General features: G+C 36.8%; 2 protein-coding genes across 5 annotated transcripts; one reads left to right on the plus strand and one right to left on the minus strand.

Moving 5' to 3' along the window:
* Positions 1-266: 266 nt before the first annotated feature.
* On the minus strand, positions 267-4,144 carry LOC100176720. Its single transcript, XM_002123154.5, has 7 exons — positions 3,916-4,144; positions 3,579-3,623; positions 3,003-3,123; positions 2,058-2,185; positions 1,440-1,589; positions 720-936; positions 267-402 (listed from the first exon to the last, which is right to left on the minus strand). Exons 1-7 carry the CDS (start codon positions 3,983-3,985, stop codon positions 267-269), a joined length of 867 nt encoding a protein of 288 aa, XP_002123190.2. The 5' UTR covers positions 3,986-4,144.
* Positions 4,145-6,429: 2,285 nt separating this feature from the next.
* On the plus strand, positions 6,430-13,126 carry LOC100177447. Of its 4 annotated transcripts, none has more exons than XM_018815926.2 (6): positions 6,430-6,549; positions 9,957-10,070; positions 10,582-10,677; positions 10,951-11,032; positions 11,502-12,075; positions 12,492-13,126. In XM_018815926.2, exons 1-6 carry the CDS (start codon positions 6,456-6,458, stop codon positions 12,837-12,839), a joined length of 1,308 nt encoding a protein of 435 aa, XP_018671471.1. In that variant the 5' UTR covers positions 6,430-6,455; the 3' UTR covers positions 12,840-13,126. The 4 variants fall into 4 exon arrangements, with proteins under 4 accessions (XP_018671471.1, XP_018671472.1, XP_026694629.1 ...); XM_018815927.2 differs by lacking the exon at positions 6,430-6,549 and adding an exon at positions 7,741-7,941; XM_026838828.1 differs by lacking the exon at positions 6,430-6,549 and adding an exon at positions 7,921-8,042.
* The last annotated feature ends 676 nt before the right edge of the window (positions 13,127-13,802 follow it).

Raw genomic sequence — 13,802 nt, forward strand, 5'->3', positions numbered from 1 at the left:
TGAGATTTCATTTAAATGCGTGATATATCGTGTGCTTGGTGTGTCCATGCTTTTAACTGACTCACTTTCCATAGGCCTATATCGTGGCCCCGTTTTAACGACTATAGTTTGCTGCTAATTCCTTTCTCTTCATTGTTTTAAATAATCTTCGCCGTTGTATTTTTTAATTATAATTATGTGTTGTGTACATTGAATTAAACACCATTTATATTTAAGTAAATTCATTCATAGCAATGGTTCTTAACTTATACAGCACAAGATCATAATCATGTTTTACCTTTAGCTTTCACAGTAATGTTGAAGCCGGTATAAGTTGGGTTGAACGTCTGGTTCCCGGGTTGGAACTGAATGAAAACTTTGTTGGAACTTGTGGTGATGGTGTCACCTTTGTTACCGCTAATCCTGTGGAATAATTCACATATAGTGGAAATGGTTTTATAACAAAATCTGAGGTGACATTGTTAAAATGCAGTTACGCTCATAGTTGTCAAACATAGGGAACTTCATTGATTAATGTGGTGAATACAATATACTTTAGCTCTGTTTGTTTGTATAGACACCTAACAGCAGGGCAAAATCTGTTTAAGTTTAAAACTGGAATTTAAAACATATTTTGTCCCCATATAGTTTAATGTGTCGTTATATTTTAAATGCACTTAATGGCCAATTGCTCCAAGGCATTGGCCACTAATGGGTTGTCTTACATTGAACCAACTCACCAAACACCAAGTAGATCGCTGTTTGAGTTTGAACCATCATAGATAAGTAAGCGCGATGTTGGTCGAATTTGAAACGAATTAATAACAATTTCTATTGGGTGTTTATGAGCTGATGTGATGTTCCATGAGCAAGATATAGTGGGGTACATGCCGGGAAAGTTGATGGAAGTCACTACTGTGTATCGCTCCATCATCAAGTTTGATTGACATTTTTCAACTGGGGAAATGTTATTACTTAAATATATATACCAACATGTAACAAACAAAAATCAAGACCAGCAAATTCTATTGAAATAAAAGTAAAATTGTAAAATATATATTTCGCCAATAATTGCATCATCACTCTCTTATTCAAATGGAAACTTTACCCAATGCACAATACATACAAAACATAACATGAACACCTCTATACACTAATAGTGGTTTAACATGGACGTACATGGCCATTTATTGGCAACTAAGTTGAAACATTTCCTGAATTAAAACTTCTGGAAGTGACTTTGTTACACATAGGTGTAGAATAGTGTCAAGCTCATAATATCAATACTTCCCTGGCAAGTTTTGAACAATTAACAACGCTGTTGGAGTTGTGAGGATACGGTTTTATAATTCTGTTTTATTTACTACCAAATGAGAGTATAAAAAGAATGAAAATACAGTCCATCTTACCCCAACCATAAAAACACTTTACTTAACACAAAGTGAAAATCTTTGACTTACCGATTGAATATTTTAAACTGAATCCAGAAACTTGATAATAAGACAAATTAATCCTGGCCACGAGTTGAATTAACACACGGTCTGTCTTCATCACGATTGGGAAAACATCGGAACTTGAAAAAGAGCTGCAGAAGCGATTTGATTTGCTTTCTGAAAGATAAATGAGAATTGATTGCTTAATGCTGGTGGTGGAAAACATGAGTTAGACACTCGATGCACTACAAGATGGTTAATGAGTTCGTGGGATACTGAAAGTAGTGAAACATTGCATATAATCAACAAGGCATGCCAATATAAACAAATAATCAAAGTTGTTGATTTACATCAAAGGTCCAACATGCATGCAAGCTTATCCTGTGTATTTTGGCAAGGGGAACCACCACAGCTGTGTGGGGTTGGTTGGTAACTTGTTTGTCAAGCTGTGAACATTTATCACGAAACAGTTGGTAAAGATATTTTAGTTGATCATTTAATTTAAACAACATGTTAATAAATAGAAGTGAATAACATCAACAATAATAAATTATCGCATGCATGCCCTGAAACAGAATATATTAGCCTGTGTGGATAATCAGGATGCACAAAGTATCATAGATGCCGATTAATAATTGAACTTACTTTTAACATAACTAAGTTTGGTGGAAGCATCTTGTACAAAGAGGTAGTTCCCGCAATCTCCATCACCATTACCTTGCAGTGGGGGAAAATATAATTCCTCCTGAGGTTGGATGTTGAAATATGAAAAACTGAAAACAATATTGTTGTTGTGGTAAGAGCAATAATATTTTCGAGAAGTGGGAGGAAACCAGAACCATAACTTCAAGGCTAGGGTGAGACATCATGTACTTTAACACCCAGTTTTAGGTGTAATACAGACTTTACCCTGCTGTTAGGTGTCTATACAAACAAGCAGAGCCAAAGTATATTGCATTCACCACATTAATCAATGAGGTTCCCTATGTTTGACAACTCAAAATGTTTGAATAATGTATTTTAAGCATGTCACGGCAGATTCAGGGCAAAAATCAAGCCGTGGACCATGAAAGAAAACTTTTTTAAGTCATAGCAATAGACATTATATTTACCATACACACCATGCATGTAATTGGCATACATTAAAGTTAACACAGCCATATACAACAATCATTACTTTTCAACAAACATATATTAAACCACCATATTATAATTGGAAACAAGAGATCCCACCAACATACACAGGTGTTGTTTCACCACAGTCGTCTTTACTCAAAGTTCCAACAATACAATACCAACACAACATCTACACGACCATCGTATTATGAGGATCTACTTTACTTTAACATTCAACTAAAACTGTCACATGATTGTTCACAACTATTATTAATTAATCAAACAACATACCACAGTGAACAGCTGATCATGCTAAAGCAGTTAATGGGTTTATTAACATTTTGTCAAAAAGTACCAAAATAAATACTAGTAATACCTTTGTTTCAAATTATTCATTTTGGTTTATTATTCAAGTATGCACAGTATTTAATGATATCTAGTTTGTATTTTATATATTATATATATTATATAAACCTTATGACGATGTTTGATTGTGTTTGAGCGGTAATAAACCAGCATAGATTGGTAAAAGGTTCGTCGATGTTGTATTTTATGATCCCAGACTTTTGTTTCACGAACACGGATTCTTTACAACCTACGATAGAATGATTCAGCAATAGTTCTAACTACATAGGCCTACACCAGAGTTACAGTAAGTGTTTAACAGTAATATACAATTTGTAAACACAGTATATACGCAATAAGTAATGTATTGTGTATACACCAAATTGGAAAGTTTAACTCATTTCTTAAGTAAGAGCCTTTATTATTGTGGAAAACAAAAATCTTTAAAGTTAGAGTTCACCAAACACTAATATTAGTGGTGCTAGTGAAGAATCCTCAATTACAATGCATTAGATTGGTAGTTAGGGTTGGGAGGTTAGGGTGAGGGGAAAAGGTTCTTCACTACCACCTCGTTAATCAAATGTCACCGTATATATTAATGAGCACATATTATATTGATTATGTATTGATATTCTGAAATTCAAACTGATCCATTGAACAATAAGTCCCCACAATATTTGATGTAAATTAAAGTTCAAAGCCCACCATAAGCTGATAACGCATCTTTCGGTGATAATTCGTACTCAGCACCTGAAGCATAACAATGTTTAATGTGGTGTTGGTCGTTGTACAGAATTTCAATTCCGCAAATATGACAATTCATAATATTTTTATTATTTTCATTACAGAAATATAATTTGTATTAAACTAACAGCAAAGAAAGATCAAAAGTTCACAACTGACATAAAAACAACAGTCGTTATAACACACCAAGCACATTAAATGATAGAGTATTAAAAAGAGTTAATAATATCATAAATAACAATATTTAATCTTATTGCCCCAACATTAATTCACATTACTTAACAACATATAGATATACCTGCAAGTTGTATCTTTACAATTATAATAGAACAACAAAAGTAAACAAAACTAATCAAGTTGTTCTTCATGTTCGAACTTTCATTATCTGTAAGCTTGCGTTGCCAACTTTGATTCTCAAAATATTTTGCTAAGGATTCTTCAAGACTTGTTGTTAACGCGGCTAAAAAGATGTTTTTACTTTAACATGAAACAATAGCATTATTACATCACAACAGACAACAGACACAAAGATTCATGACGTCATGACCTAATTGTGACACTTGTGACGTCATGTCGCGATTTTCGTGCTAGCTGTCGCAGTGACAAACCAAATGACATTGGAAACTCAACAAAGAAATCATTTATCATTCCGCAAATCGTGCGGTACATTCACACGAACAACTTTATTTAGGAATATAGCAATTATTGGGCATTACTTACAGAAGTAAAATACACTGGGTGAAAGAAAACAATATTAAGGCGATATAGTAGAGTGGGGGAAGACGGGACACATATAGCACATTATACCCAAATATCCTGATCGTGTTTTAAACAATTAACAACGGTTCAAGGAGGTCGAGAAGATACAGTTTTATAATTCTTTGAATGTTCTTTGTTTGCTACCAAATAGGACTATAAAATAAAAAAAAACGTGTCCCATCTTCCCCCGCCCTACTATATATATTTTTATCGGGGAACTTTAGTACGAGTTTGGCAACTTGAGAAAGGCGACATACCAACCTCCTTTTTTACGATAAACATAACCATAGATACCTAAACATATGACAGTTGTTATAACACGGGTGTTTTGTTCCACACACCTCGTGCCCACTTACAAGTTACCACGTATGTAACTTATTTATCCTTGCATGGCGGGGTAACGACAGTTGTTATAACACGGTGTTCTGTTTCATACACCTCGTGCCCACTTACAAGTTACCACGTATGTAACTTATTTATCCCCGCATGGCGGGGTAACGACAGTTGTTATAACACGGGTGTTTTGTTCCACACACCTCGTGCCCACTTACAAGTTACCACGTATGTAACTTATTTATCCTTGCATGGCGGGGTAACGACAGTTGTTATAACACAGGTGTTCTTAATATATAGCCGTTGTAACAAGTAACTTCAAACCCAAATACGCCATGGCCCAATACATTAAGTAAACCATGCATATACGCCCGCAATGGTAGCAACCACTACACTTGCAAACCTTTTCGCTTTTTATCAACTCTCTTGTTCTTCGTTATCGTGACCGAAGAGACGAAATAAATTTCATTCATTCATTCACTACAGTAATAATATACACTTGACCACAAATGTTAAAACTGCCCTGGCCATGTATCTTCCTGATATGACGTCAACTATAAAAGTGAAACACAAAACCGAAAACTCCCGAAATCTATATTTAACTACGAAGCGGAAATATAGAGCTTACAATGGCGCTGTTAAACCTTCGTGTTTGTTAGCGCTGTCGTGTAACTGCTGTTATACCGAGACCATTTGAACATTTTACAGGCGCCTGCGTTTATGGTCAAGAGGTTATGGGTTCAAGCCTTAATGCTGCTACCATTGTTGGCGTATATGTGTCCTTGGGCAAAACACTTAACGGCAATTGCTCCAACCCAGTAGTCACTAATGGGTTGTCTAAATTGTCAGCCGTACCCAAAAACAACCACCCACAAATTACATTTGTGATAATTTGTAAGCGGGCACAAGGTGTATGAACACTAGTGTTATAACGACTGTCGTTGCCCCGCCATGCAAGGATTAAAATAAGTTACATTTATTTAATCGTATTTTAAAGTATTTCATTCAACAATCGACTTCCTCGGTTAAACTGTTTTAATAAACGACAACTCAACCGCTTAATGTAAATCTCATTCTAATTATATTGTGATGTTTGAAGTAAATATGCGTCTGTCGTAAATGAGACGTTATCAAGTGTTCTGCAGACTGTGGTTCAACACACCCATGTACAATGCCATACACTTGCAAACCATGCCTACATACTAATTAGATTGCATGCCAGATAATTTAAGAGGCAACGTAGCAACGCGGTTAAACTGACTCACATTGCTTTAAGCGATGTTTCATTACCTGCTTATACAAGTTTTGCTTAACGGGATTATAGAATATTGCAGTCGCAGTTTAAAGATAGGTCGTGTATAATCCGTGTAGAAACAGCAGGTGCTTTTACAATAAGCAAGTATGACGTAAACATGTTGAAACTTTGTTTTGTTGAATACATTGTAGTTTACGCATGCTGTACGTTATGGGCGTGGACTAATTACACGTTAGCATGTTTGTTCGCGAATATACAAACCCACTAACACGTTACAAGTGTAGGGGAGGGTGCGAATGGACGTTTTGGTTTGCAGTCGCTTTATATTTATTGTAGGTTTAGCAGACAAGGTTTTGTTTATATTTGATATTTTTACTTTTGCCGCCTTTTCGTCGTTGTTTTAATAAATCTGACTTATAGATATTTTATTGTTTAAGAATCTTATAGAAACAACGCCATTGATTGAGCTGGAAGATTAAAATACATCCGCCATGTGTTTGGCTTGGCTTTTACTTTCCATCTTCATGGTTTGCGTACATTTGGATCTTGTTGTTGCGTGGAATGCGTCATACCAACGTGAAGATGGTTAGTTCGAAGTGGTTTGTATTGTTGGGTGAATCTAACTTATTTATGGTCAGTCGTTATAACACAGGTGTTCTGTTTCATACACCCCGTGCCCGCTTACAAGTTACCACGCATGTAACTTTGTGCGTGATTGTTTTCATGTATTGGTGACAATTTAGAGTTTGGACAACCCATTAGTTGGAGCAGTTGCCGTTAGTTGTCTTTTCTAAGGACAAATAAAGTCTTGAACCTTTTCTACTGGTTTATAGACACGCAACTACTGACGTGCCAAAAAGCGCGAGTTTCTGTAAAAATAGCGGTAACATCTAACAAGCAAAAACCATGCAATTTCTCTGTTAATATCTGCCACAGCGCTGAGGTCATTTGATATCAATTAAATATATTTGGACCGAGGAACCATGGGGTATTTGTTTATATACATAAAATACCATCAATTGTATTTACCTCTTTGAATACGATAGTGAAAAAGATCAAATTAAATAAAACAATAAAGAGAAGGGAATTAGCAACAAAACGACAATCGTTAAAACACGCTACCAGTAAAAATGTACTTAGTTAAGGTGACAAATGAAAGCGTGGCTGCTAAACACACAATAAAGAACTTTCTTTAATAATCCACCCGACTATTAAAAGATTAACCTTCTCTACAATTTAAACTAACCGTCAACTTTGTGGTTGATGTGTGGATTCGGATTATTTGGTTGAATTCGATCAATTAAAGTCGAAATTCTTATTTGGAATTGACCAGCATAGTACAACATATAGACATAATTATACAGTAGGGTGGGGGAAGACGGGACACCTTTCATTCTATTTTCTCGTCTCATCTGGTAGTAAACAAAAAAACATTCAAAGAAATATAAAACCGTGTCCTCACGACTCCCATATAGACCGTTATTAATTGTTTAAAACACATCAGGATATTTGGACATTATGTGCTTAAGACGTCCCAACTTTCCCCGCAGTACTATATAAACATTTCAAGTGATTATGAAGCAACAACGTGCCTTTAAATCTGAGGATATAAATTTGTAATTATTGACGCGACCAGCGCATGTAATAACACAACAATTCATGTCTGTACATTCACACCAATTCGACATTCTTGCGGAAGGAAACACGATGTATAAGCGCCAGTACGAGTGAGGGAATTAGCCCTCCGGGCACGCATAGATACTTGTCCGTCCAGTTCACTGTTGGATCATCAGTAACTACCAAGTCTTCGTGAAACTAATTTGCTGATAAAGTGTATTACGGTGTGGGTGTCGTGATAAGATTGTTGTAATTACTGGAAAGCGTAGGAGTTTAAGTGGAACCCGGGGTTGTCCCATCTTCCCCAAGTGTTGGACTTCTACGTCATGATCCGGCACACTCGCAACACGGCCAAGCAAGGTAAAACGAGATGTCAATTATCGTTTGCGGGAAGTTTAAGGGAAAGTTGGTTTACAGTCGGCCAACAATGGACTGGGGGCAAGTTACAACACAGCTGTCGTGTAAGGGAGCTGATACGTGTGTGGTATAACAGTAGCAACTATTATGGTGTAGCATCATCGATGAGTTTTGTTTTAATAATCAAAATGTTAGTTGGTGTAAATAGATTGATAGATTAGTTACTTTGTGAGTTAGGATGGTTCGACAACCTGCAGTCGCTGATAATCGATATCAAGCACAAGGTTTGTGGGTTATCCATATAATGTAGTTGGGAATATTTGTTGTTTAATTTATCGTAGGGTGGGGTAAGATGGTCGAGTAGGGTGGGGTAAGATGGTCCACTTAATATTTACAGAAATATATAACCGTATATCCCAACCACTATAAAAAGATGGATTTTTAACTTGTTTATAATTTGTACAAAGTTGTTGTTAAGTTTGAAACTAGAATTTTATATTTGGATCTGTTTTCAAGAATATTGAAATAAAGTTTATTTTCTTACACCATACTTAATCACATATAGCAAAGACTTTATCCGTTTATAAATTAAATCTGGCCATGGTTGAATGTCACTGTAAACCAACCGTTGTGAAGATAAATAAACTTTGACAATGCCGCCTGAGGTGTTGGGTGTTTGCTTTCGATCATTTTTAGCTGGATAATATTACGATATATGAAAGTTACCAGCATTATAATTATGCATACGTGTACTATACGTAAATATGATGCTCCCTAATGTAAAACCTCTTGTAATAAAATACAAGGAATTCGCTTTTAACAACACATACCCACGTCATAATTCAGTTTAAAACGCCCACGGCACAATTTCTTCCACGATGAACGTTCATTATCTTGTGAATAGAACTGGCTTTAGTTTATATTTATCATTCGCATGTTATATGACATAACATAAGTTATTTTGCATATAGTAGGAAGGGGGGAGGATGGGACACCGTTAGCACATAATATCCAAATACCACTTAACGGTCTATGAGTGTCGAAAGGATATGGTTTTATAATCCTTTGAATGTTCTTTGTTAACTATGGGACGAGAAAACAGAATGAAAAGGTGTCCCATATTCCCCCACGTTACTATATTGCATATTATAAGGTAAACTTAAGGTGTAACAGTCACGCGTTTCATGGAATAAGCTTTGTATGTCTGTTTTATCAATAAGCGTGTAGTTATTTTTGATATAGTAGGGTGGGGAAGATGGGACACCTTTTCATTCTATTTTCCCGTCCTATTTGGTAGTAAGCAAAGAACATTTAAAGAATTATAAACCCGTATCCTCACGACCCCCATAGACCGTTGTTAATTGTTTAAAACACGGTCAGGATATTTAACTATTTTCAACCTTTGTGACCGAAGAGACAAAATAAAGTCGGTCATGCATTATATTTATGATACCAGAGTTTACAACATAAATTATATTCACCTCTATACATTATACGGAGGTTCAATTTAATTAAAACAACGAAGAAAATGAATTAGCAACAAAAAGACAGTCGTCAAAACACGCTAATTACATAAATATTTGAACTAATTAAGTTTGAATTACAATTCTATAATGATTACGTTTAATAACTATCATTCCAACCTAAACACGACGATTATAATTTCAACGTAAATGCTGTTTCTTATTATAGAGATTAATGGTTACATTTGCCCCAATATAATGAACCGAATTAAAGTCGTTTGTTTTATGTAAACATAATTACCCATAATTACCCCACAATTTTAAAGTATTTTTTGTGTACGTGTTTGCCGCATAATCGCAATAACCTGAATAAAGGTATTGTCGCTCTGGGGTGAAGAGCCAACTCTGGCCTAAACCCTCGGACCCATGGCGTGCTACTCTGCGGGACCTCATCCATATGGAATAGAATAACCTGAATATAATTTGATTACTAACAGTATCTTGTATATAACCCGCCACCCACACTCCGCCCTACTATAATAAGATTGATTGCAGATCACAACATTTTGACGATCTTCCTCCCGATACTGGCAGTAGCTTTGGTACTTTGTGCAGGAGGATGTTGTTATATGGAGAAGAAGAGAAAGAAAAGACTCAGAGAAAAAGCTGGTAAGGTTTTTAATGAATGGAACTTGTTTGGCAACGACAGTCGTTATAACACGGGTGTTCATGTTTCATACACCTCGTGCCGGCTTGCCAGTTATAACCATGTATATACTAAAGCGTACTGCATGGTATAACGTGCTTTATATACGACACCGGTGACAGCTTTTGTTAATTTTTAGCAAAAAGGCCGAAGACAACCAACAACACACGGATTAATGTAATAAGGTCACAGAGGGTTATGAACTTGTCGGGAATAACGGCCCTTATAGATATTTATTCCAACAACTTCACTGTGTAGATGTCTTTAGTATGAAATTAATAAATGTAAACAAAAGCATTCGGCGAAATAACCCACGATTATTAACTGAAACAATTTCCACACTTTACAAGGAATTACTCATAGCGTGCTTTAACGAGTGTCGTTTTGCTTTTAATTCCCTTCGCTTCGTTCCTTTAAATGATTTGATCTTCGCTATCATATTTAATAGAAACATATATACTTTATGTTTTACAGCAAGCGCTATCGAAGAAGACATCAGCGACAACGAGTCAGTTGTCACAACCACCAGTTCACGGTATCGACCTTATTTACTGCCTTCGCAAACTTCGGGTAAGTTCATACTCAAGGCTACACATGCGAGGGTATAGAACGTTTGTTTTAATGTTTAATTGAATTGATTTGGGCTTGTTTACCATTTTGTGATAATGTATTGGAACCGATCGTTTTTGTTGAACATATTAGACAGTATACGAAATAATTAACAAATAATAAATATTCTTTGTTTACCACCAAATGGGACGATAGAAAGAAAAAGAAAAACGTGAACCATCTTACCCCAACCTACTATACATACAGTATTATAACAAGTTAAATTAAACGCAGGGCGATCAAATTTATCGCGAGCGGGTTCGGTGACGTCACTTTATGACCGAGCTTCTTCATATGGGGAACCCCCGCCCTACAGGTATAAATGCATGTAACTTCATGGCGGGGTAACGACATTATAACATGGGTGTTCTGTTTCATACACCTTGTGTCCGCTTACGAGTTACCACGTATGTAACTTTGTGGGTGATTGTTTTTTTTTTATATGATAGCTGGTGATAATTTGGACAACCCGGCCATTACTGACCACTTAAATAAAGAAAACTTCAATTTGAAACTAAATACCTTCTTGAAACAGCAGACCCGCTTATTAAGCTTCCAAAAGACGCGCAAAAATTCAATTCACACCATCATATCCAATTTAATTATTTAATAAAAAAGCTCCTGCTGACTGTGCATTGAGATTCAATCATGCTTTGCAGCTTCTCTTCTAATGGACTCTTGTTTTGTTAATTTTTGTTATTTTTTCTTATTTTGGTATGACTTTATTTTTATTATTTCCATTATTATTTAGTCGCTACTGACTTTTGTATATAACGTTACCACAGCGGACCTGGTTCAAGGCGATCTTCGATAGCTAGCACGCTTAAAAGTGAAACCCGTCGTGGAGATTCGAACAGAGGACGAAACATATCAAGGTCGAAGTCGATGATGGACGTAAGGCAACGACAGGTTTATGATTATACACCGAACCCAGCGCCGATCAGAAGGTCGCATTCCACCACCAGCTTAGTAGATTACCGACCAATGCACAACGATGGTAGATACGAAGACGTTTCAAACTCACGCGCACCCTCACCAACAATGTCAGAATGGTCGATACGAACCGCGCCCCAGATGACGTCACAAGAGAACGATTACATGGTCGGAGGGAGCGTAAGATCGGCCGCGTCGTTGCCGGTTTCGCGACATAGGAGCAAAATGAAGCGATCGTCGTCGCAACCCAACCTCCTTCAGCATGGTATATACGCTGCCAAGACTTACCCGCAAGGAATATTGAAACGGAACGCTCCAAGCGATGATGGAAGGTTCATACCAAGGGGAGGAACGATGTCGTCGGATTCGGGGATACGGGATTTGTATGGAGATCCTGAGATGTTGAAACGAGGTTCACCATCAACGGTAGGTTGAGTAGGTGGGGTGAGATGGTACAATGGGTTGGGGTAAGATGGTACAATGGATTGGGGTAAGATGGTACAATGGGTTGGGGTAAGATGGTACAATGGGTTGGGGTGAGATGGTACAATGGGTTGGGGTAAGATGGTACAATGGGTTGGGGTGAGATGGTACAGTAGGTTGGGGTAATAGGATGTGTAAGGAATATTTAATTTCATTCATTTATTCATTTTAACGAAAAGACAGGATATATATAGTTATAGAGGGTAACGAGAAAACGGCGGTCGTTAACAAGTTAATAAGATTACCAAGTGACTAATTTTAGTGTTTAACAACTGTCGTTTCCCTTCTCTTTACTGTTTAAAATAATCTGATCTTCGCTATCGTATATTCGAAGAGACAAATAATAATATTATATTTAGTTTGAAGACAACTCGAGGCCATCCACCCGCCCACAGTCGGTGTACGGTTCAACAAGTGGAAGATACGATCCTTACTACAGGGATAACCCAACCAATGATTACTCGTATGCAAGAAGGAGCCCACCTGGTTATAACGACCAGGGGGGCGTCTACAGCGTGTCTAACAGCGTCCCGTACTCACAACATTACGGGGAAAGAGATTGGGGAAATAATAATGGCAGTTCATACCCGGCAAGTTACGATCCTTATAGTTATGGTGGCAACTATTGGGACATGCAAGGGGCAAGGGGGCGGGTGCCGCACCATGGTACACAGAACAATTATGTGTACGGTAGTATGATATATTAGGTTAAATATCAGAATGGTGATTGTTAAAGTTGAATTGGATGAAACATGATGAATGTCGTCGACGACGAAGAGCGAAAACATGTAAATATATATAGTAGGGTGGGGCAAGATGGAACATGTTTTCATTTACCCTCTTACTTGGTAGTTAACAAGATGATTTACAGAGTTGTATAACCGTATCCTCACGACTCTACATAATGTGCTAGCGGTATCCCATCTTACCCCACCCTACCTGACGTGCGCTTGTCTATTGCGAAGATTATAAAAATAAATGAAACGGCAAGTAACCACCACGTATTTGTTTGTATATATATTCACCCACAAAGCTACATACATGGTGACTCGTAGGCGGGTACTTTTCTATATCAAGGTATAAAAGTTATTACAACTTTGTCATATATTGCAAATTAATATAAAAAGTCCAACTTGTGTTTTAATTGCGAGCAATATTTCTAAGGTTGTCGGTTTATGTTCCATTGTACAGTTAACGACAACTTCAGCACAAGCTTGTAAAAATAAAACTTGCGGAAGCAAAAACTCACCAACAACACCGCGTGCAACTTTTACAACCTGGCATTAATTATGAAGTTATCACTGCTGGGAAAGTAACGCGACCTCTGAGTTGAATAACCATAATTGTCAACTTACCTTTATCCAGCTGTATATTAACTTGTGTCCCATCGACTATATTCGTATGCAGGATCCATGGATTCAACTCCCATCATCATCATATGACGCCTTCATTGTTGCATCATTCATACCCAACTGCCCACATAAGCCACATTATGGATATTATATCCATGAAACCAACTATACACACCTAAATGTAACCAGATGGACAATTCTCTATGCGATATATATCTAAATATGTATACAGTAACATGGAGATTCAGCCCAAGTCCTATGAAGTATAGTAGAGTGGGGGAAGATGGGTCACCTTTAGCACATAATATCCAAATATCC

Source organism: Ciona intestinalis, unplaced genomic scaffold (genome assembly GCF_000224145.3).
Source record: "Ciona intestinalis unplaced genomic scaffold, KH HT000119.2, whole genome shotgun sequence".
In the NCBI taxonomy this organism is placed as follows: Eukaryota; Metazoa; Chordata; class Ascidiacea; order Phlebobranchia; family Cionidae; genus Ciona; species Ciona intestinalis.